The following is a 24,786-nucleotide window of genomic DNA, read 5'->3' on the forward strand; positions in this document are numbered from 1 at the left end:
AAGCTAATCCGAAAGGTTTTCCATAGGACTCTGAGCTGTCACCCGAATGGTCCAAAATAACACAAACCTCTTCAGTTTAAGACCTGTAATGTCTTGTAACGCGTGTGTATTTCTGCCGACATTCTTGTCACACCTCCTCATGAGTGATTCATCTGCAGTGGTTCTGATAAAGAAACAGGATTGTTTTTTTTTGTGTGTGAATTTGTTTACAAAAGAGTAAATAGATTCTGATCCCTGTGTTTGTTTTGAAGCAACACCTCAGGAGTCTTCATTACAGGCGCAGTACCCTTTACGGCCACTAGATGATGTATTAAGGTCTAAGGGGCAGGCTTTTGCTCAGTATACGCAGACCAGGAAGTGAGTAGAGTGAGGCTGAATTGATCCACAGGAGAATGGAGATTACAGACTCCCTATCATTTGAGGGTTTTGTTGTTTTCCTCGTGCGCAAACCCCATGTGCGAATATTACTATCCACCGACGCTGATCTGTTATTTTATATTTCAAATGTCAGTGCCTGTAGGAGTGGGAGATGGAGGGACATTCACCCCTGGGAGATAATTATGACAATCACCGCAAGAGGTGCATCTTTATTTGGGTTTCATACATGTTTACACTAAACATGTATTTAAGCTCTGTGTGTTTAGTCAGGGGACCAGGTTTTGAACAGGCAGTTTGTGTGCTGTTAGTGGTAAGCATGGATGAGATTTCTCAGGCCACGTGTGTTGGTTTCATCATTCATTTTCTCATGTTGCAATTTCAAGTTTATGCATATTTTTCTGTACATAGTCAATAACTCTCTCTCCACACACACGCACACACACACACACACACAGCAGTGTCATTGGTCAGACAGGTCTAATAAGGACATTACTGTCTCTCCTCATTGTGAACACATATTTCCACTGTAAGAAGTCAATACATATACATACTGTAACACTGATACCATTTTAAAGTTTTCAAAACTAGAAAACGATTTGTGGCTGAAATGGCTAACATTTTCTCTAGATGATACACCGTGATTTTTAAACAGTCTTGCCAAGGAAAAAACTTGCTCACTTGAAACGCTGCTCAAGAGAAAAAAAAAAACCTAAACAACAAACAACTAAACAAGAAAAAATGCCTTCAAAAGAATTAAAAGAGGACGAAGAAGAAGAAGAGGAAGAAGAAGAGGAAGAGGAAGCAAAGGCTAGGCACTAATCTGCTTGGCATTTTGATATGCATGTAGTAGGTATTTATGTTTTTGTTGTTGTTGTTGTTGTTGTTGTTGTTTTTCTTTTTATGGAGTGGTGCAGTGCTGATGCTGTGTCTCAACAGTAACATCTCAAAACATACCTGAACTCTTAAACGACTAATAACTGAATCCAGGGGATCAGACATAGTTTTGCAACATGGTTAAATTTAGTGATTAAAAAGAGTGGTTAAATTGCTTCAGTTACTCCATTTCAGAGACTACTACTCTCCCAAGTAAGATGAAGTCCAGGCAGTAAAAGCCTGAACCGTTGTGGTATATCTGCTCTTCATTAGACTTGATTGCTTTAACCTTCTGAGGATTGGCAGGGGCCGTCCTTGTTTTGGTTAGCAGGAAGCTCGTAAATGAAGCTGTGCCCAGAGGTGATTTCCTCGTCACATTAAAGTCACACACACACAGAAGTGGAAAGGCTTAGCGTCTGATGACGTTTAAGGCGAACCACTTTTATAGTGCTACCACTCGGTAAATGATCCCTAACAAGACGGGACAGAACGCTATAAAAAAAAAAAAGAAAAGAAAGGAAAAAAAAGAGGCAGCCGGCCTCGCTTCGTCCGCTGAGTCTTTCAGACACGATGTACCAATACCGGCCCAGTCTGAGTGGCCCGGGTAACGCGTCCTGAGAGAGAGGCTATATTTCAGGCGGTCGGACACTTGAGAAAGATTATATTTACCCTTGAGCAAGTTTCGGAAGCTGAAGGCGCTCTTAACACTCTGTGCTGAATTATAGTAGATTTAGTTTCACGTTTTATGAAGAAACCGAGGCTTGTTTTTTTTTTTTTTTGGCTTTTTGCTTTTTTTTTTTTTTTTAAATTGGAGAGCCGGAAATGAAAAAGCGTCTTATTCTCAGCCGACCATCTACAGTCAATGTGGATACGGTCACGTGTGTTGGCATCATCTAAAACACTGATTTTATCACTAAAAACAGGCAAAGATGAAGATTACATGACAAAAGAATCTGTTTATAAGAGAACAGTATTCTACCTCAGGGGAAAAAACAAAAGGTGAGCTCAAAGAGTCTGATATGACAGTCATCACAATCAATTTGTGAGAAAAGATCATATTCATATATTGCAGTAAATCAGCTAAAAAAAATATTATTATCATTATATCATTGGAAAAAATAAATTTTAATCCTTAGCTATAATCCTTAGGTTTTTATCAAACATAATGTCACTCTTTTCAAAGGTGAACTAATAAAATTGGCAGCATAAATAGAACACCAGCTATTTATGGTAGAAAATATATATGCGTGTGTGTGTACATGTATATCAGTTAAAGTTGGTCATTAACAGGATAGAGTTTCATTTGTCATGGGTTGTGTTTTTTTTTTTTTTGGAACGACAGCTTTGTTCTCTCAAGTGCACAATGAGATGTAAAGGATATTCACAAAAATAATTTATGAGAAGAAGACACAAACAATTCCAGAATATTCTCGGGTAAAACAGAAAGAGATTCAAATTAAATTAACCTCATTTACGCTCTGAAGCTGAGAAAAGGGAAAAAAAAAAAAAACCTAGAGGTGTGTGAAAAGATGTTTGACAGGTAATACTTGACTGGAAAGACATATAAATGAAAATAACAAAATGAACTTGTCAAACTAAAATCTTTTTTTTGCGGCAGGAAGACGCTTGCCAGTAGTACTTACTGACGATAGACGCTATTTCACCAAGGCATTTTGTACACAAAACAGTCTGTGAAACTATATGATGTCATATTCAATACTGTGTAAAAAAGAAAAACATGTAAAAAGACATGTGTGATACAACGACCAATCCACAAAAGCCTGTGATTCATTCTCTCTGTCAATACCAAATAAGGTCAGTTTTTCTCTGGAAGTGTGAAGAGCCTTAAAATGAGACAAAATCTTCCCTAAAAAAAAAAAAAAAAAAAAAAAAAGACTTACTGTGCTTCCATTTTTTGTCCTTTGTACTCAGGTAAAATCGACATCCAAACACACCCCTCCACATATCCCAGAGGCTTAAAAAAACTTAAAAAGCTCTATGTTTGGGTTTAGATTCCTCCTCCTCAAAAAAAAAAATCACCATTATGCAGCTGGTGATCTTCAGATCTTTTCCTAAGAAACATCAGTGTTTCACTGTTTTTACCACAACCATTCAGAACTACCTGCGGCTGTGACGTGCTACCGTACCTATACATAAGACCATCAAAGCTTTGTGTAATTATCATTGTTACTTCTGACCGAGGGGGTCCAGACATAGGCATTGAAAACAGACAAAAAAAAAAAAAATGAAATTAAACCCAAAAGGTCCGTGTCTTCTCATGACAGGTGGTACATATTGTAGCCCAGCGGTGAGCTGTACAGTCCTAGGGGCGCCACGGGCATCAGAGGTCGTTGGTAAGGATGGTAGGATTGTCCGTACAGAGCGGCGGCGGAATGGAGGTGGGCCGCCAGGGGCACGGGTAGCGACAGTGCCCCCGGGTGCAGAGGGGGCTTGGCTGCCATTTTAAGCTTCTCCAGCTCCGCTTCCTGCAGGCGTTTGGCTTTGGCGCGTCGGTTCTGAAACCAGATCTTCACCTGGGTCTCGGTAAGAGTCAGCGAGCTGGAGAACTCGGCCCGCTCCGCGATGGACAGGTACTGCTTCTGACGGAACTTCCGCTCCAGCGCCAAGAGCTGGGTGGTGGTGAAGGGTGTTCTGGGTTTACGGTTGGTTTTGTGTTTGCGTAGAGGACACGCCGCTGGACTCACCTGCCCTGTAGGACACCAGAGAGGGAGAGAGAGAGAACAGAACACTTTATGGAGTTTTTGAAACATTTTCACGCATAAGAAGAAACGTGTTAAAACAACTGCTGTCATTAGTTTGAAAGAAGGGTTTGAAAAGCATGAGTCATAAATGGAATTTCACATAAAATGAAGCTCTGACAAACATCTTTATGAAGTGCACTGCCGAGGGGGGGGGGGATGGAGAGATATGAAAACTGTTTTAATCAGAAAAGTGTTAAAACCAAGAGGCATTTTTGCTGTATATAAACACACACCTCCAGTTTAAAGAACACTCATGAACTGCAGCCCAAAAAACAGAAAACAGAGAAGAGCAGAATTAATAAAACAGCATGTTTCCAACCATTGTCTATCTGTCTATCTATCTATCTATCTATCTATCAGTGGGAGTCTGTCAATAAGTTGCTGAGACACTCGGCTGCCTTCAGGTTTGAAACTCCTTTTCTCGGATAAAACAGTATATCTGCAAGGCCTAGCAAACTGAGGACTCACCTCTTACCTAATATATGGTACTACAGACATCAGGTTTGGAGTTTTTTTTAATACACAAAATGAGTTCTTTATATTTGAAGTCACACACACACACACACACACACACACACACACACACACACACACAAATAAATCCAGTTTGGAGCCAAATGACTGCATTTATAACGTCGAATAGCCTGTTAAAGGCATATGATGGCCATAATTCCCATGGCCACTGTACTCACCCATATCCAACAGTAAATTATAGGTAAACAAAGTACCTCACAGCGCTGATGACTACAAAAACTAGAAAATATGACGCATCGCTTGGTGCTTACTTAAAATTTGCGAGATATGAGTGAAAAGCGTTGAAATTTCACGGTTTGAAGAATACACGTTCAAGTGAATATCAAGCATTAACTGGGCCATCGGATTCACTCAGCTAGCAGATGGCGATTTGTTTAATCCTCTTAAAATGCATCCAAACATACGAGATACCAAGTTTTTAAAAGTTTGTTGATCAAACTGCGAGCCATTCCGGGAACCTCCAGAAATCTAATTCATAATTTAAGACTAACATTTTCTCGGGTACATCAGATATGACACAGGTCACTTACGTGGTTGAGAAAATCTAGAGTTCATAACCCAAGTTGTACAGTCCTCCGCCTCTGGGGACTCAGATTTGACAGGTGACGCTGAAATTAAGTCCTTTCGGAGTCCCTCTGGACTACAAGTATCCCTGCTACCGGTTGGGGAATTTGGAGTTTTAGTGTATGCACTCCACGATACATCCTCGGAACTTCTTTTGAACTCTTCGGTTTTATGACCAGACATAAGAGACTCAACACTGAAAGGATGGCTTGTCACTCGAATTTTACGCGCCTCCGTCGCCCGCTCCGACTCCGGTCGACAGTCCTCTCTGTTTTTCAAAGTTGTACAAACGGACATCCTGAAAAAAAATGTGCTCCTGTCACTCACGCATCAAGAAAGTTCCCCTCAATTCAAAATCGAGTTTGGTTTCTCTCAGGTGGAAACCGAGTCGTGTCTGACGCTAACCTGCCTGTGATGCATCTAGGCATGTGCTAGTAAAACTTTCGGCCAATAGTAGCGCAGCTAAAATTTAGGACCGGACTTAGTTGACACTGATTGGTTTGTGCTTCAGAATCACGCGAAGGATCAGCAATGGACTGAGCAAGGGAGTGTGTCATAAACAGCTCTAAAAATAATTCAAAAAGCAGATGTAAACCCAGAAGTTCCGACGAAACATTAATCAGTGGTTTTTTTCCAATAACACTGATATTGCTGATGCCTGTCTTGTGTTTCTATTATGTCTGGTCATCTTCCCTGATTCCTCAGTCTCTCTGACAGTAACGTTGGTAACGTCTTGAGTTACTGAACATTTTCAGAAGCAGTATTGACAACAGAAGAGTTAATAGTCCATAAATGAAAAAAAAAAGTACGGTTTTGTAGGAAAATTCAAGAGTAACACGAAGGAAAGTAGCTCCCTCAAAACAGGGTAATGGGCTAAATATCTGAACCACTCGTTTTAAACAATCAACCTCAGAGTGAAATGCAGTGTACGCGCAGCGTATCGTAAGTCTCTCATCACTGTCATTGTTGTTAACTCAGTAATTATAGAAAGTGGGAATGAAATGTCTTGCCACAATAAAAACAGCATATTCACTCTGAATTGAGACTTATTTGGGGGGGAGGGGGGGTCGTATTGGCTGATGGAATGCATTTGAACCAAGGGTTTTATTTCATTTCTGTGGTCATGCTGGGGCAGAAAAGAAAAAAGAAAAAGAAACAGCCGAGAGAGATACTTTAAAATTTACACAGCTCGTGACATTTCTAACATGACATTTCATCATTTTGTCTGTGCTCTCATTTAAAGTTGCAGTCCATCTTACCAAATGTCAGGGAACACACCAAGTATTGAATCAGATTTCTTTATTCCCAGAAAACAGTCGTGTCTTATCATTGATTATCCGTATAAATATCAAGCGTCCGGCATCATAAAACGTTACGTAAAAACACGAGTTTGTTTTTTCAGACTGAAGAACTGGTATCAAGCCAAATAAAATATTGCTTTCTGGGAAAAAAAGTTTGGAAAATATTCTGTAATTAAATTTACATCCAAGGTTTGACTCAGAATCTCTTAACCATGCCTTCAGGGAGTCAATGTAATTAAAGTAGTTACCATAAACAAATTAGTTTAACCCTGTGTCAAATCTTGAAATTGTTTGTAATCATGATGTGAAGTCCATATGTGTATTTGAGCCATCACCCTAGAGATAAATATTCTCTAGCAATCACAGTAATTGACTTTTGGTTTTTGACTGATCAAAGTGTTTTTTTTGTGTTTTGTGTACATGTATATGAAGTTGTTTATGTATACATATGTATATATGTTCTTCTGTGCGTGCGTGTGTGTGTGTGTGTGTTTGTATATGTGTACATTGAGAGCATGCGTATGTGTGTTTGTGTGCATGTGTGTATGTTTCTGCGTGTGCGTGCGCGCGTGCGTGCGTGTGCATGTTTGTTTGCATATACACTCACCCCAGAGCTGAAGGGTGAGATTTTGTGAGGGTTCTTTTTCTCAGGAGCCTTTGCGGCATTCATTAAGCAGCCTGATTTCACAGACAATCTGAGGTTGGTGAAGGCGCCAGCACGCAGGCAGATGAAAGCCACCCTCCCCAGGGGAGAAACTGTGGCAGTTTGGTGGCCCTGCCCACACACAACCACGCCCCTCCACCCCGAGGCACATCACTGAACACAATCTAGATCTTTCTACAGGACGGCTGGGAACCTGCTGCAGTGTAATCTTGTCAGTTGACAGAAAAATTATAAAATATACAGGGAGAGAGGGAGGGAGAGAGAGAGAATGCAGGGGAGGAGAAAAGGGAAAAAGGAGAAGAAGAGCGAAGCTGAGTGAGATTTGACAGGAGACAGCAAGCAAAAGAGAGAGAGAGAGAGAGAGAGAGAGAGAGAGAGAATTTCTTTGCCCTACATATGGCAATCAGAACAGTCTTGGCTCAATGTCCTTCTGGCTCACAGAGAACAGAACTAAACTCCTTTCCTGTGGTAAAGTATCGTTCCTGTCAAAACCAAATGGAAAAAAAAAAAACAAAACAACAAAAAAAAAAAAACCAGAGGAACAGTTAGGCTGAGATGGAAAGAAATTGTCTGAAAACACAGCTTCTGGTTTTGTAGGTATGTTTGGACACACCTCGCGCTCTGTAATTACCGGCTTCTCTTTGAAGTGGTGGAATGTCAAACTATTCATGTACTCAGGTTCCTTACACGTCACACTCTGTTGAAACAGTCATTTTGACAGCAGCCGCCACAAATGAAGCACAAAGAGAGGTCACATTTTTATGCATCTATGCAGTGTATTTATTTAATAGACAATTGTATGTACATAAAGTTTTGGAAACTCCTGCCCTGAAAAGCCCCCTGAACGTGCCTGTTATACACCTGTTATGATCACGGGGGGAGGGGGGGGGGGTGTCAAGGAACATAAACAGCACTTAAAGACGTTAATTACAACAGGTAAATGAGAGTGACCTCATTTCGTTTACATATGCACGGTCTAATGATCGGTTAAAAGATTCCTGAGCTAAACAAATCCCGTCAAATCGCCGAATCCACACAGTAACCGTCGGTAATAAGGGAAAAATAAAAACGCGCGGGGGTGGGGTGGGGGACGACTCGCATTAAGGTTGTACAGATCAAAGCAGTCAATAATGTAATTGTTTTTCTAAGACGACACTCCCTGTTAAGGTCACAGACCTTAATATAAAAGGGGAAGAGTTGGGAGAAAAAAAGGAAAAAAAAAAAAAAAAAAAAACTTGGCACAGTAGCGTGACAGCTACTGTCATCACTTTGCTTCCATAAGCACCTTATTAGGCTTCCGGAGACTTCTCCTATTAACGACCTTCTGCTGTAATGAGACAAAATTACTACTCTGGGCAAGAGGATGGCGCCAGCACCAATTAGCTTGAAGGAGGAGAACATTACTCAAAGGCAAAGAAAATTATCATGTAATGTGAAAAAATGATGTTCGCTTAAGAACACGACATTAGACGTGGTAACCTGTTGTGTGTGACTCAACTCTACTGTTGATGTTAATCACTGTTGAATGAAGTGTTAAGTACGCAAGGTTTCAGTTTGACAAGAAAAAAGACAGAGTAAGGGATAGGTTCTGTTGAGAAACATTGTAGGTGAGAGTGTTTTGGTGCTAGTTGGTTTGTATCTGTTTACTGCAAGTTTCATATGTGGGTTCAAACATCTGTAAATACACGCAGCATTTCTCTTTATGTTTTATTTCTATGCTTTGCAGACATGTTAGAAGCCATGAGGATCTGGAATAGTGTGCGGAACTGCTTTTAAGGTTTAAGGTCACTGCTTTTCATCATTTTTAACAACAGTGACAACAACAACAACAACAACAACAAAAATCATATTATGGGTGAAATAAATGAACAGCTATTTTGTATTGGTGTTTGTAATACACTTAGCTCTAAGACTCAGATAAGTCAAATCTCAGAGCAGACGGAAGCTAAGTTCAGGCCACGGTGCTAACGAAATAAAAACATCTCTCTCTCTCTCTCTCTCTTTCTCTCTCTCTCTCAGGCCCTTAACTTCTGGCCTCTGCATCGTGCCGTGAAATTACATCCCTCATGATTCTCCTTCACTGAATGAATCCATTAAGTCTCATGACTAAAACCGCTCACAAAAGGAGTTTCCGTGTAAACGCCTGTAAGTAAACAAAGGAAGGAGGCCCTGTTACAGACTTTTGATTTCTCAGAGACACTCACTAAATGATGCCTGCAAGCTTTTCTTTTCTTTTTGTCTTTTTTTTTGGGGGGGGGGGGTTACGACTTAATGTAGCCAAGACTGCCTTTTAATTTTGGCAGAAGCACTCAGATGAGGGTTTTTAAATGTATGGGTAACAGAGTTTCCGAAACAAAAAAGAAAGAAAGAAAGAAAAAGAAAAAGAGAAATTTAGCAGCGCATATGCTCTCAGAGCTTGAATTAGCTGTGTTTTTCCTTTAATTCATCTAAAACAAATTCCTCCTCTTTGTGGGCTCGACCATATCATTTAAAGTGTGTAAGATCCCAGGTCTGTGTTGTTTCCTGTGTGCCGAGCATGACCAAACGAATACTCTCAAGGACCATGTTGCTTCACAGTGTGACTAGGGTGTGTTTGCTACCGCTCAGCAGCCGCAGTCTTTTAATCTGAACTGTCGTCCTAACGTGGTTGAGATCAAACGGTTTATTTTATCACTAAAACACGACGCCACCCCGACTCAAAAACCCCTGACTCAAACCCTGACTCACGTCCTATCGTCCTGTGTTTACAATCTTAAGGACATGTCGTTGTTGTTTTTGCCACAAAAACAAGTGGGCACTGAACAGATGGGTTTACTGGATATACAAAAAAGAAGTATAGTAGTGTAGTATAAAAGCAAGTATTTTTGAAAAACCACCATTTGACATCTAGGTGGAAAAGTCAATATGATATTCGTTAATATGATCACGCCCCCCCCCCCCTCCCCCCTCTCCGAGGTTACCCCCCTGGCCTCACCTCACCCTCCTGCCACTCAACAAACCCCAACAACATTTAATGATGGAGCGACGCCAGACACAGTTGGGAACAAACCCAAAAAAGGGGACAGCTCCCTTACCCCCCATTACCTCCCCCATAAACACCCCCCCCCCCTCTTCCTCCTCCTCCTCCTCCCGTCCCCTTCTCCCCTTCCCTCCATCCCAGACCCCTGAAGTGCCACGACTGCCACAGGGACCTTTAAGAGATCCTCCACCCACAAGTTCAAAGGTCACTGACCCCAACTTGCGCCTTTGGAGACAGAAAAAAAAATCAAACATTGCTAGAGAGCGGTGCCAATTGCCTGTTTGATTGGCAGGTCCTTCAAGTACCGCCCCCGCATCTCTCCTTTTTTTGGACACAGGCACTAATGACTCAGAGATCAGTACGTGAAACCTCCTGCTAGATTGTTTTTGGTTTTTCCCTTCTAGCTAGGCAATTAGGAAATGTTCCACCAAGAACCACAATTTATGACCTATTTGTGCACCTTTTCGCCACGATACTGTAGCCCCGAACCGTCTATCACCCACTTCTAAGAGATCACGTCAAAGGGAAGCAAACATGTCGGTGGATTTACTGCTTGGCTGCTTTGAGAGGTGTTGGCTGTTGAGAGAGGGGTCAGGTTTAGCATGTTTGTTCTGTTTTCATGTGGAACTGGGAGCGGAGTGGGGGGGGGGGGGGGGGGGGGGGGGGGGTGGGGGGGGGTGGTGGACTGGGTTGGGGTTTATTAGCTTGTGTACGTTAAGCAGAGATGTGACAGTGCTCTGTGTTAGCGTGGGGAGATTCACTGCAGGACCAGGCAGGTTGATTTCCTTAAGGTGATGGGACACATGTGCCCTCTGTTTCATCTGGGGCTTGGCCCCCTGCTACTCTCCCCCTTTTAAGTCCCGCACTCTCCTGATCTGTAGATAATTGTTCAGTGTAATGCCAGCCAGGAAATGAACTGATCAGCTCCAGATGGACAAGAAATAAGGGGGGGGGGGGGAGAGAGAGAAAGAGCAAGTGAGAGAAAGAGAGAGAGAGAGACTATTCTTAAAACTGTCATCAGTGTCTTTTTTAGTATTTATTGTATATGATTTTTAGTGTATGTTGTACATGTTTTTTAGTATATATTGTATATGTTTTTTAGTGTATATTGTATATGTTTTAAGCATATATTGCATGTTTTTTAGTGTATATTGTATATGTTTTTTAGTGTATATTGGCAATGACCCTTTTTTTTTAAATAAATGTCCTGCCAATACAGATTTACTGACTTGAACTGAACTGAAAGGAACAGTGAAATGAAGAGAGAGAGAGAGAGAGAGAGAGAGAGAGAGAGAGAGAGAGAGAGAGAGAGATGAAAAGAGAAACGTTAGGGTCATGTTGTCATTTAAAAAAAAAGATGGCATTCCTCCATATTTGAAGCAATGAGAGAGGGTAGGTCACACTGTTGTCTTTCTGAAGGTGACACATCCACTGGGAGGATTATGAGCAGAGGTAAAAGCCATCAGTTGTAAACAGAAGTTGTCAGAAAGGGATCCGAGTCAAACATCTCACATACAAACTTTGCAAATATTCCAGTTTTCTTAAACATAATTCAAACACAGTGGTTGATTCTATAAGCACCACACTGAAAACAGAAATAAATAGCTTGTCTTGGCGTAGGAATAAAAACAGCTGGTAAAACTCAATCAAAACCATCTCAACAGTGCTCCTATTCAACACAAACTATAATCAAAAACCATTGAGTGTATGTCAGGGCCAAAGAGACAGACAGTCTCAACTCACCATTTTACAAATAACACTCAGTTAATGCATAAAGATAAAGGCCTTTGATATTTTTCAGTAAGAAAGTCGTTTAGGAAGTTCACGGAATTCATTTTTGCATATCGAACAAACTTTCATCACCTTAAACTTTTCCTTTAATGTTCATTTATCTCATTTAAACTTAACTGAGTGTTTCTAATCAACTCAGTTTCTTTATCTGAGGGGGAAAAAAAACAATAAAGAAAGAGAGAATGTTTTTATTGTGTGGGTTTTAAAATAATGACTCTTCTTCAGACAATCAAAAACACCTCAGAGTCGTTTGGGGGGAAAAAACACACCTTTGGCACTTCATAACTATTAATTAAGTTGATTACAAACTCCATATGTCCATGGCTGCTGGAATACTGCATTCGGAGCCATCGAACTCCTTGGTAACATCTTTGAATGGGATTTGCTGAAGCTAGAGATTAATTGCTACTCAATACAAAGTCAAACTTCCTCTGTTTTTTTTTCTTTTTTCTTTTTTTCCCCTCATACTAACCAAACAGCCCACACATACACTACATAAAAGTGAAAATATCCTTTGTGTATGTTGTTTTAATCCAACCATTCAAAACATCTCTTCACCCTCTAAAGCCGGAGAAAAAAAAAAGATACTTGCTTACAATCTCGCTTGTGTATACAATAATTTCCTCAATTATCAATCATAAAATTTCATTTAAAAAAAAGTTCTTCTTCACGGCTTGCGATTAAATGACGTTGTTTGAGATATCCACCTACGAGAAAACCCACACAGTGATTTTGCATGCGTTAAATTACCAATCAGAAATGTTTATTTAACCAACACTCTCGGAGTTGATGTAACACTGGTGAATTTGCTTGCGTTTTGTCCTGAGTGATAACATTTCACACAAATCTTTCTTGTGGTTTGCGAATAGCGGAATATATCAAGACCTTTGCGCAAAAAAGTAGTTGCCAGCTGACATGTTAGCACTGGTAGCTAACACAAGTTGTCTGAATGTTTCCAGCAAACCTTGTGCAAACACATACTTTCATGCTTCCACAATAACTCAAAAACGAATTAATCAAATACAAATACATCATACAGAAAACGGATTATGTTAGCTGATTTAGTGTTTTCGTTTGTGCTCAGATATCAAAACGCAATTCAATATGTTTAATACCTGCAGAGGTAAAGCTCTGGTCAATTTGAAATCTCTGCAAACACTTGTTTTTTAGAGCATGAAACTAACTGCTTCATTGGACTACTTTCATTTTATTAGATCCTAATCAAAAATAAACGTACATTATATATCAAAGTACAAAAAGCCACGCCCCTAAAATAGTTTGGAACAAATCTGTGTGGTAAAATAAGGAAAGTGATATCGCTAGAGATGTATAAACTATGAACCTCCACTTCAAACTGGGACAAACTTTCCTGACAAATCCATTGTACTGAGTGTTGCTCTTCTCCATAGACATTAGTGGGTTCTTAAACATTCATCATCTAGTGTACTATTGATCATTCACTTCAAGGAAAAATTTTATACTGAACCCTGCAGTCTTCTCCATAGCGGTGTCGATACCAGTCCTCCTACGTAGAGTTTCACATACATCTTGACAAATAAGCATTCTCAGGTGAAATGAACTTATTTATCACACACTGATATGGAAATAACAAATGTATTTTTGAAGCTGAAGGTTTGTTTTTGAGCACGGGGAAAAACAGACTTAAGTAAAGAAAGAAAGAAAGAAAGAAAGAGAGAAAGAGAGAGAGAGGGAGAGAGAGAGAGAGAGAGGGCGGGAAATGAAGAGACTCTAAGTCTAGACTGCCTCTTTCAGCTCCTCCCTGACGGTTTTGTTCAGTGCCATGACTGTGCAGGTAATTATCACTATACACAGTCTCCCAGGAGAAAGACAAGAGAAGGAAAGAAAGAGCTGTGTGTGTGTGTGTGTGTGTGTGTATGTGTGTGTGAGGGGGGGAGTGGAGGTGCAATGGGAGTGTTGGAGTGCTGAAGCACTAACGTGAGAGCGGAAATTCTCAATAACTGTAATGACGTCATCCCGTTTTTTTGGGGGGGGGGGGGGGGGGTGTCGTAATTTGTTTTTTAATGGGCCTTAGGGAACCTTCGATTAAGTCTATGATAGACTCCACAGTATTGACAGACGGCACGTGCACAAATAAAAAAATGGAATAAAACTTTTTTAATTATATATATGTGTGTGTGTGAGAGAGAGAGAATCAAACACCTCAGCACCACTATCTTGTAATTAAGACGCGAAAACATCCAAATCGCCGAAGCCATCTTAGAGGAGTTTCAAGGAAACAGTTGCTTAATAAACAGTGTTACAAACCCGCCTTTCTAATCACGTGGAAAATACCCGCGCCAACATCTTTAATATTAATAGTGCGAACGCGCTCTCAAAACTGTGGGGCTGGTTCACAGGCATTTTAAGGTAGTCAATACTTGTTGTCATGACGATATTTTCTCGTTTCTTTTTTTTGTTTCTTCTTTCTTTCTTTCTTTTATGTGGTTGACTCATGTCGCTGATGAAACGTAGATGGCATCGGTTGCCAGGTTAACTCTCAAAGTCATTCAGGCAGAATAGCAATTACACCTACTTCATACACACTACGACCACTACATACACTTACTTCATAAACAGTGTGGGCTGGTACGAAGCCATGTCTGAAAACAAGGTACCATTTAAGACATGTTGCGACAACAATAGGACTGACCGTTAAAAGAAAATATTTTTTGGCAAACTTTAAGAGATTATCCGAGGTATTTTAACTGCTCTGCGGTCGTCCTCAATATCGCTACCGGTTACACAGTAAACAGCACACTGTGACATACATTTGTAATTCTTGGGTTTTGTTTTTAAAATCGTCAGCTGTGGCATGGATGGTGTTCACGTGTGTCCAAAAATTAGCAAACACGTCGCACATAGCAATGCAGCTTTCAAAATCGCTCTATAATTGTTACCTCAGAAGCACCGATCATCTTGTCAGAGACAATTTTGTAGGTTTTATCCTCTATTTGAACTCACCCTTCGGGCAGAGTGACACCATTTAGAAAGCCTAGCAGTCTATTCCTGTCAGAAAATACGTCCTGCACTTAAGAGGCTCTTTCCATTTTGCTGCGCCCAACCCCGTAATTTGACGGCACGGCGTTGTCATCCTGTGTTTAGGGTATCAACCTTGATGATGCCGACGGCCATTGCTTTAACGTTGACGCTTCACTGGAAACAATGCGAGGTCTTGCGCAACGAACGGCGCCACCGCTGATCCATGCGAAGTATTAGAGGGCTGGGCAAGTGCCCGAAGGCCCGCAATTATCCTATCGCAGGGCTGATTTAGAGCTCTGACCTACGCTTAGCACCTCAGCTCACTGACTACATCACACTTAAATCACCAAGCCGCTTGGTGTACCTCCGTTTGTTCCCCGTATTTAGACGGCATTTGATGACGTTAAAACTAATTTAAAGATGTCAAGCCCCCCTTCAGTTAATAGCTTAGACTAAGTGATGGTCCTCACTTTCGTGAGTAAACAAGGTCAAAGTTCATTTTTGGCAAGGAGCTAACTATGCACTCACATGGCTCGCTTCGAACAGTAAATGAGTTTGAATAAGTGTTTTTTTTTTTTTGGTCTCTCTTTCTTTTCTTTTTTTTTTTTTTTAGAGATCTGTTCAAACGTAGGCGTGTGTTGTTTGACTAAAGATTTAACAATATTGCACAAACATCATAATTTTGGCGTTCCTCAAAAAAAAAAAAAAAAAAAAAAAAAAAACCTGTGGCAATGGACATTGCTCTCACTGCATTGTTAGATAAAGAAAACATTTTTTTTCTTCATCTTCTTTATATTTAAATACAAAAACAGTCCAAGTCAGTAATTATGTAGTAATTCCAAAGATAACTTTGGTTAACCTTCGGCTTGAGAAGTTTTTGAAATCCTCTTTATGACAATTTAAATGTTGTCAGTGCATCGCAGTGATATTTCCAGTACACCGTGGTAAAACAAAGCGTATGCGGGAACATTTTCGTTGTGTTTTTGTGTTGTTGCCAATCAAAGACCTCTCTCTCTCTCTCTCTCTCTCTCTCTCTCTCTCTCTCGCTCTCTTTTTTTTTAAGCCGATTTATGTTCAACATGTTATGAAACACAATAATTACACGGCCATTGGAAAGATCAAGAGAGTCTTCGATTTCCTTTTATTTAATAATCGAGATGATTATCCTCCCTCTTACTCTCAATGTCATGTTCGTCATGGCTGTGAGAAAAGAAGTTTGAGAATAAGCTTTGTAATCCCTACAATTAGGAGGAGGTGTTGCCGTTTGTACCTGGCAGGCTGTAGCATGTTATTTGTTAATGAACAAAGTAGAAAAAAAAAAGAGTATATAATTGCTGTCTAGTAATTGCTGTTTAATTTGAAGTTGTCAGGGTTATCAAATACTTTTGGCACAGAGGAGGTATTGTGGTCGACTGAACTCATCATTATGCAGTTTGTTCGGTTTGTTGTTTCAATGTCATTTTTAAGCAAGGTGCTTAAATGCTAGTTAGGAGCGTGGTAAAAATGGAAAAAAAAAATTCAAAAGAAGAGAGAATTTTAAAAAAAGAAGAAAGAAAGAAAGAAAACATCAGCTTTTAAGGGGTGGCAATGTGAATCACAGATTCAGTTTCCTCTAAAGAAAACAGTAACATTTTACACTTGACTGCAACTACTGCGCATCATAATTTGTCCTATAAATGATAAAAAAAAACCAGAGTGAAGTTCAATTGGAGGGTAATAGCAATCTCAGGATGGTACCACTCCTCATCTAAATTGACATGTCAACACGCATACACTCACATCAACCTCTGCACATCCACTGACATCCACTGTTTAACTATATGTTATGCATTCAATATTACACTGTTCTATTTTAGCCTCATCCAATGATGTTCATCACGTAGGATGTACTTTAGTGTAAAAGTTGTGTATTTATGTCTCTAAACCAGAGGTGGCAAAAGTAAAAGTAGAAGTACTTTTGTTAAAAAAAAAAAAAAAACATCTCCAGGTAGAGTTAAAATATCCCTCCTGGAAAAGACTTAAGTAAAAGTAAAATAGTCACTCACTTACACTTTACAAAAACAGTTGTCAGTTTAACTCTACTTAGAGTACTTTTTTTTAGCAAGAATACTTCTCCTTTTACTTTTGCTATCTCAGCTCTCAACCCAAAAGGCACCTGAGAAGAAACCTTCACTGTTCTTCGAACTAGTGACTGCAATACTAGGAAAACTAAGAAAAAGCAGGAAAATCGTAATTGTGCAATGGGAAAATTCTATTTGATCAATTTGAGGAAATTTTAGTTTTGTCATTCTCTGTCGTTTTGGGTCTGGATTTCAATGCCAGCTCAAATTCCTCACTTCAGGGTACAGAGACGTGTGTGTGTTTCTAAAAGATTTCCAGCCACCGCCCTAGAGCTCCTGGCACAAACCTGTATTAAATAGGAACTCTTTCTATACTCTCCCCGGGTACAATTCAGCTCTGCTATTGAGAGAGACAATTACGCAGATGCTGAAACTGATACCTGGCCCTAGTTTGTGTCTGTCACCTGTCAGTCGACTCAAAAAATAAGAAAAGCAAGCCCAAGTGGCTTTTATTCTGCTCCTAAACTGGACCCTGTCATCTAAACAAAAACACTAAACAGCCCGTCCTTTCAGTTATAATGTCATACAATCACGTAAAGCATCATCTTAATTTCATGGTACAATCGTGTTAAATCAATCGGTACGATCCTAATTTCATGTTAATGACAGGAGAGTGGAAGTAATCAGAATGACAGACATAATCTAATGAAAGTGAGGAGTTGAGGAATCAGATTCCTTAACCTCTTTTCCTGGCATCATTATGAATAATTCATTCCTTTTATTCTGCTCGGCGTCAGCCAGATTTGAGGTTATGAGGGGGTGAAAAAAAAAAAGTTTCATTTAATCAGTTTAAGACAATCTCAAACCGTGTAATCACGCAGGGCTTCCCTTTTATGTAATCAGACTGCAGAAGACTGTTTTTCACCCTGGCAGAAACTGATTTGATGAATGAATGTGGTATCGAAGAACCATGTGTTCTGAAATTGGAGCAGTGCCGCAGCCTTGAATGGAGTCGCTGACAGATTCAAAGTGGAGGTCGTTAACCTTCTCGATTCGTTCTGACCGCGCTGCGCCGATTACCCGCTGTCACAGTCACTAGAACACTCGTGCGTTCTAGAACACCGGGTGGACTGAACATTCCAAACAGCGAGGTTATAATTCTGTCTGCTTGGTCCCTATGATCTGTGAAGTGAGAGTTCATTTCAGTTCCTGTTCAGTTTTTTTTTTTTATCTGAAAGGGAGGGAAAGGAACAGTTGGAGGCCGAATGACTTTTCTAAGTCTGAGGCCAAGAGCCCGATTCTGAAAGAAGAGAGAAAAGTAAGAGAGGCCAATGCAAAGAGGAAGCCATTGTTTTGACACTTGTCACAACAATTTTATGACTCATTGAAATATGTCTTATAATATGGTGTGGGTGAGGATGATGATGATGATGTTGCAATGACCTGTAATGATGCCATGTACAGAAACAATAAGAGTAATTTTTTTTTAACAGCAATTAATGATTATCATGTTTCCTGTTTTAGAAATTAGATGAATCATAGAGCTATCATTAATCTGACACATTTTTAGGGTGTGTTGTTTAAAAAAAAATACATGCAGGTCACAGCTAGAACCAACTTTGGTTAAGACATGAAACACGGATACTGTAACATGGACATTAACACGTTTAAGGTACATTCACACGCTGTCATTAGGTGATCTCAATGTTAGGACAGGCACCATTGCAAAGCATGCCACAAGTTGAAAAAAAAAAAAAAAAAGTCCAAGCCCTGCCTTGCACGAACCCCCCCCTCTACTCCCCCACGGTGTCTCGTATAATCAACGCTTACTGTGAACTGCATCTGTCTAGTGCCATTAAAAATTAATTTGCTCGGATGTGACAGCCAATCTGAGCTTGTTCGATGTCTATGCTCTTCCATAGGATGAGCTAAATACAGCCATCCCAGAAAAAATACACAGATACACACACACACACACACACACACATGCACTCTCTGGCCCCAGAGTACCCCCCACCCCCCCACCCCCCCAGTTCACCCATGCACGAATACATCCAAACATAAACAACACAAGAACCACAGCGAGGAAATCTAACATTAGGATGAGGCTTAGAACCAAGGGATGGAAACGGTTCTTTACGGCCTCCATTAAGACCACAAGTGTGATTAGAAATAAGGGCCTGGTTGCTTGTAATCACATTTGCGCTAATTGTGTTTATAAGTGTGGCTACGGCATAAATTGGGTGTTTACTCAGCCTAAAAGCCATTATGGTACAAAGCTTAAAAAATAAATACACAGGAATATGATAGATGCCCTGCCCATCACAAAGCGGCAATTAAGTCAATTATCTATGATGAAAGACATGGACAGAACCGGAGGGCCCGGTCTGTGTCGAAAAAACTCACACCCACCCACACACACACACACACACACACACACACACACCAAGTTCAAAACAGAGCACGAAAAGATCTTTCTGATTTCACAAGATGGTCATATGTCATTTGTAGCCTGTAGATGAAATTCACAGCTGAGTTAAAGACAGGGAGTGAAGTTTTGCCGCAAGAGTTGCCTTATCGCTGGTGTTCTTTGCAAAGGTACTATCTGATAGTACACAGGTGTCTACTACAACTGATAAGTCAGGATCCAAGCCTCAGCATGGTCGAAGTTGTAAATCATGACCAGGCACCAACGTGATCATGATTGGCCATGTTCTCTGGGTGGGTGAGTTGATGGGAATTTCTCTCCTCATCTCTTCCGCTTCTTACAACCAGGTCCCCATTTAGAGGCAAGCACATAGCATTCTCCCATGAGAGTGTTCTTCCTGCTCACAATTCCAAAGCAACTCATTGTTTGAAAAAAATTAGAAGCTGGTTTAAAATGCCGTGGCAGAGGCTTATGCTAGAGTTACTCGCCTTGACTGAGGTTATTTCTGTGTGAGTACTCAGGAAAAAAAATAATATTACTAGTATAAAACCAGACTGAAAAGTTGGCAGCAAGTTGTCTTATAGACCCAGATTAGTGGTCCCGTTAATTGTGTTTTGTCCTTTTCTTTCATTTAATTTTCAGGCCTTGCTTGAATGAAAATGAAAATGTTAGCTGAGGCTGAAGATTTAGATCGGTGAGCCATTTCAGACAGGGGATTATGTGCTTAAATTTTGCACTATGGGTCGACACCATAATACAAACATCTCACAAAATAGGATGAAATCACACACCTGCCTCAATCACCATCTGAACATTACTGAAATTTAAGGAGAAGTTCTGAAATATAGAATGTGAAACAGGTTTCCATCTCATTCATCTTCCAAAGAACTGCAGGCATTTCCTTTTAAAGACTTACCCCACATCTTTTCACTACAAACTGTTGAAAACATCTGTATCAGTAGGCTATTCAAAGACAGAGTGGAGCTATTCTGAATGCAAAGGGTCACCTAACGCCTCATTATTTAATAGTTGAACATTTAGATAATGTTTGGTGTTTCCTTTATTTTGTCTATTCCCCGAATGTTAAAGGGTTCAAGTAGGATTTGTCAGTAGCCTCAACACCGGGCCCTTTTGCTTTTCTCACATTCAGAAAAAAAAATCACACTTGGATCCCTCTTTGTCTGGGATTGTGTAATTATTCCTAATATTCACTCCTTTATCATCGTCAGTTATGACAGGGCGGTTTACGCCTCTATCGTGTTACTAATGGACTAATGGCTCCGAGTCGCTTTCAGCTCATTCGTAAAGCGAGCGAAATTAACCCAACGGTGTGCCAACGCTAACGTTTCATCGACTGAGCGCCATCCGAAGCGCGAGCTTCATTCTCTGGTTCTTGGTAGTAAGTGGCTCTCCATTTCAAACAGACCAGTTTTACCGCTTTGTGCGGCTGTCACCTAACCTTACTTCTCGGTTCCCATTGCGATTTCTCTAACAGCGAAGGAATGGCTATTAGATAAAAATGCTTTTATTTCCATTATTTTCAAACCTCGCCCCAGGCGACAAATGAAAATACAGACATCGCCTCTTTCCCTCACTTTTGTGCACATACTGACAGGATAGCTTCTCTCTGATAAACGTGCGAACACTATTTATTTGGGAGGAGGGGGATGGGGTCGGGAGGTAGAACTGACATTTCGGGTGTATTCTGTTGTGACACTGGAAAAGAACGATGGACATTAAATAATTTATATAGACACAGGGGTTACTCAGGTTTCTTCAGCTGATCAAAACAGATCTGTGTAGTTTGCCCTCTCCGGATAATTGAGCCCATAAATTTGGAAAACAGCTTCCAGTACATCTGAAAAGGAATCACAGAGCGGGCTTTGCCTCAAGGCGGTATGACGATACATTTCCAATATAAGAAAGGTGAAATGATTGTTTACAGACGACCAGTTAATGAAAAATCTCTCCCTGTCTGTAGCTGTTTACAAGTACTGTAATCAGTTCATGAGTTACTGTGTGTTATGTTGCAGATTGTTTTCATCAATTTATTTCTCATCATAATTGATGTTATTGCTAGACGTCATTAGGAAAAACGCAGATTTCTCATGGGTATACACTTTTAATGCCTGTTCTTTGACTTACCCATATGCATTTGATATGAGTCTTGCATATTGTCAACTATATTCTGGTACATGAAAACAAAAATGCTTGAACACTTTGTTTGTTAGGGTTTGTGGTCTGGGATTGGCTTGAAATTCGTTTAAATAGTGGTTCTGGCCAATCAGTCAACACTGATGTGCAAGGGGATAAAGGATAACATGGGGAGACCGGTTCTGTTTGCGTTTCAGTATTAGAAAAAAGTGTTGATATTGCACATGTATATATCTCTGTTATATATTTATAGATCCTTCGGGCCTTCTTCAGAGGCACAACCGAAGGCATCCTGACTGGAGCCATCACTGCCTGGTATGGGAGCTGCACAGCCTTCAACCGCAAAGCACCGCAGCGGGTCGTGCGGACAGCCCTGAAGACCAGTGGATGTGAGCTTCTCTCCATCCAGGATATTTATAGGGCGTGGTGTGTGTCAAAGGATTGTCAAAGACCCCACCCACCCCAACCACAGACTGTCTCAGCTGCTGCCGTCTGGCAAGCGGTTCCGCCGCCCGAAGGACCCGGACCTGCAAGCTCCGGGACAGTTTCTTCCAACGGGCAACCAGACTTATGAACAGTGGTCACTAACCAGACCATGACACACAATCACAAACACACAAACACACACGGCCGTAGACGTACATGCACAAACACACAAACAAGCAAACGAAAACACACGCATATGCACAATTACTACAGTAGGACCTACATGCACACAGCACTTTACGCACACTGAACGATATTTATATGACCTTTTCTTAACTATTTTTTGCTTTTTATGTTGTTATATGTTATTTATTACTATTGTCGCTGCAATGTTGAGGAGTCAAAACCCAAGAATTTTACTTGCTTATACTCGTATAACCAGATGTAACAATCTTGAATCTTTAACCAAGTTCACAGACCATCTCGCCGGGTTCCACCGACTGCATAACCCATGATTTATTCAGGTTTCCATTTAAGACTGTGCCGCTTTTCCACAGGTAGTCACAATCTGCAGAATTATCATCAGGATGAAGGATCCTTGACAAAGGAGTGTGCCAGGTGTTGGTTTCAAAAATCGGAACATGATCAGATATCTAAGCTTATTATTTATCAAAATAAATGAATGTATGTTTGAGGTGTAATCCGAAACAGCATCTGATTTAACAGTTGTAACTGTGTGAGTTTGACCATGTAAAGGATGTTTTTAATCAATCACTGTCTATCTGCCCATCTGTCTGTCTGTCTATTTGTCTATCTATCTATCTATCTATCTATCTATCTATCTATCTATCTATCTATCTATCTATCTATCTATCACTCCCCCTTTTTTTGTGGGGTGGGGGGCATCATTGTGTTTCCAGAGTTGTTGCAGATTGTCTGCTGGTGATTCTCTTCTCCAAATAACATGTTCCATTTCATTCGACAGATGCTCGATTGGATTGTGACATGGCCAGTGGGAAAGCCTCTACAGTAAGCTGGATTCAGCATCGTGTTCCTGGAACTGTTTTTGGACAATCTTAACCATATGGCATGAGATATTATGTTGTTGAAAGAATCCATTTGGAAATGGATACACTGCTTCCATGAAAGGATCTGATTAACCGTGGCGCTGAGATTCCCCGAGACTTCTGTACTTCTGTTCAAACAAGTATAGACACACACACACACACACACACACATATATATATATATATATATATATATATATATACACACACACACACACACACACACATATATATATATATACACACACACACACACACACACACACACACACACACACATATATATGTATTAGTGTGTGTGTGTGTGTGTGTGTAACATATTTAGAGCAGGTAAATTTTCTATGCGTACTATAGTTTTCAGTGTCATGACAGTTTAGAACTGCCTCCCGTAAATGGCAGTCAACATTCACCTTGTTTACTGTGCTCTTGTTTGTAAATCAGGAAAGCAACTTTGTGACATCATGATATGATTGCTAACTTTCACCATGCCAAAAAAAAACCCAAAACAAAACAACAACAACAACAACAACAACAAAAAGAACAGTCAGCCCTGCAAAGTCACAGACCTCCTCTAATGAACATGGAGCTAGGAGTGTGCTTTTGTCAGGCTGAACACTACAGAACACACACATATCTCTTCAGTATGACAGTGACACTCGCAGTGCTGGCTCGTCCAGGAGGTTCTTTACACTGATAAATAAATGAAAGCCTGTGTCTGTCTGTGTCTGGCTTTAGTCACTGGCGGGGGTGAGGGGTGGGGGTGCACGTTCACACAGATTGAATTAGTAGCTCCACAGCACCCTCTAGTGATAGAAATATTTTATGCCACTGATCTGTCACCGAATACATTGTGGACAGACGCTGTTTATGAATAACCCTTTTCCATCTATAGTAAACGTATGCTGTATATTTCTGTTTACTCATATTTCAAGGCTGCCCTTTACTCTAAAAAATCGCCAAATTACCCACCACAGATCCTATTAGCTGTGATGTGGACAGTCTTTGATTAATAACTAAATCATTAAAAACTTCAAATGGGAAAAGTTTAAAGATTAATCGCAGTCTAGTTGGATGCTCTGTCCTTATATGGCTTTATAAAATATCCTTTGTATGTTTCTAATTTGCTCATGGCCACTAGATGGCAGCATGCCACACCAGCTCTGCCGGTTTTTGCTGGTTCATGACGATCAACGGCTTGAAAAGACCCCACATATCTGTCCCACGCCACATGCCTGCACTCGTCCTCCTGGCAACAGCAGTTAAATGAGCGATGCAGTGTAGTTTTTAATGTTTTTCTTTTCGGATGAAATACAAAAGAGTCAATCTAAAATGACCGTGAGTCCGTGTCAAATTAAAATATGTATATGTATGTATAGTATATAGTTACATATTTCTGATCATGTTTGTATCGGTGGAAATGGGCCAGCCAGCTGACTGCCTTGTAACACTGGATCAGATGTAAATGTCGACGATGCGTTGCGTCTGAGATGGGATGGCCGTCATGTCGATCTTATAAATGGTTCACAACTTGCATTCACTATTCAAACATCCGATCTAAAAGTGAAGTTACAGTGAGGAGTACAGTGATGGAGAAGTAAAATGCTATCCATCTCTTTCCAGTCCCGTTTTACCCATAATTCTTAGGGGGGGGGGGGGGAACCATCTAACAGAACAGGCATGAGAACTGTAAACATCACATATACAACCAGTGAATGACAGTTTGATTAAGGGCCTGCAACACCGCCAAGAACCTTGTAATTTTCCT

The 24,786-nt window shown here is 40.4% G+C and overlaps 1 protein-coding gene across 1 annotated transcript; it reads right to left on the reverse strand.

Moving 5' to 3' along the window:
• Positions 1–3,527: 3,527 nt before the first annotated feature.
• Positions 3,528–5,408, reverse strand: msx2b (muscle segment homeobox 2b). The gene is made up of 2 exons (XM_030793868.1): positions 5,078–5,408; positions 3,528–3,961 (listed from the first exon to the last, which is right to left on the reverse strand). The coding sequence occupies exons 1-2, from the start codon at positions 5,406–5,408 to the stop codon at positions 3,528–3,530; spliced, it is 765 nt and encodes a 254-aa protein (XP_030649728.1).
• Between the last annotated feature and the right edge of the window lie 19,378 nt (positions 5,409–24,786).

Source organism: Chanos chanos, chromosome 16 (assembly GCF_902362185.1).
Source record: "Chanos chanos chromosome 16, fChaCha1.1, whole genome shotgun sequence".
Taxonomy (NCBI): Eukaryota; Metazoa; Chordata; class Actinopteri; order Gonorynchiformes; family Chanidae; genus Chanos; species Chanos chanos.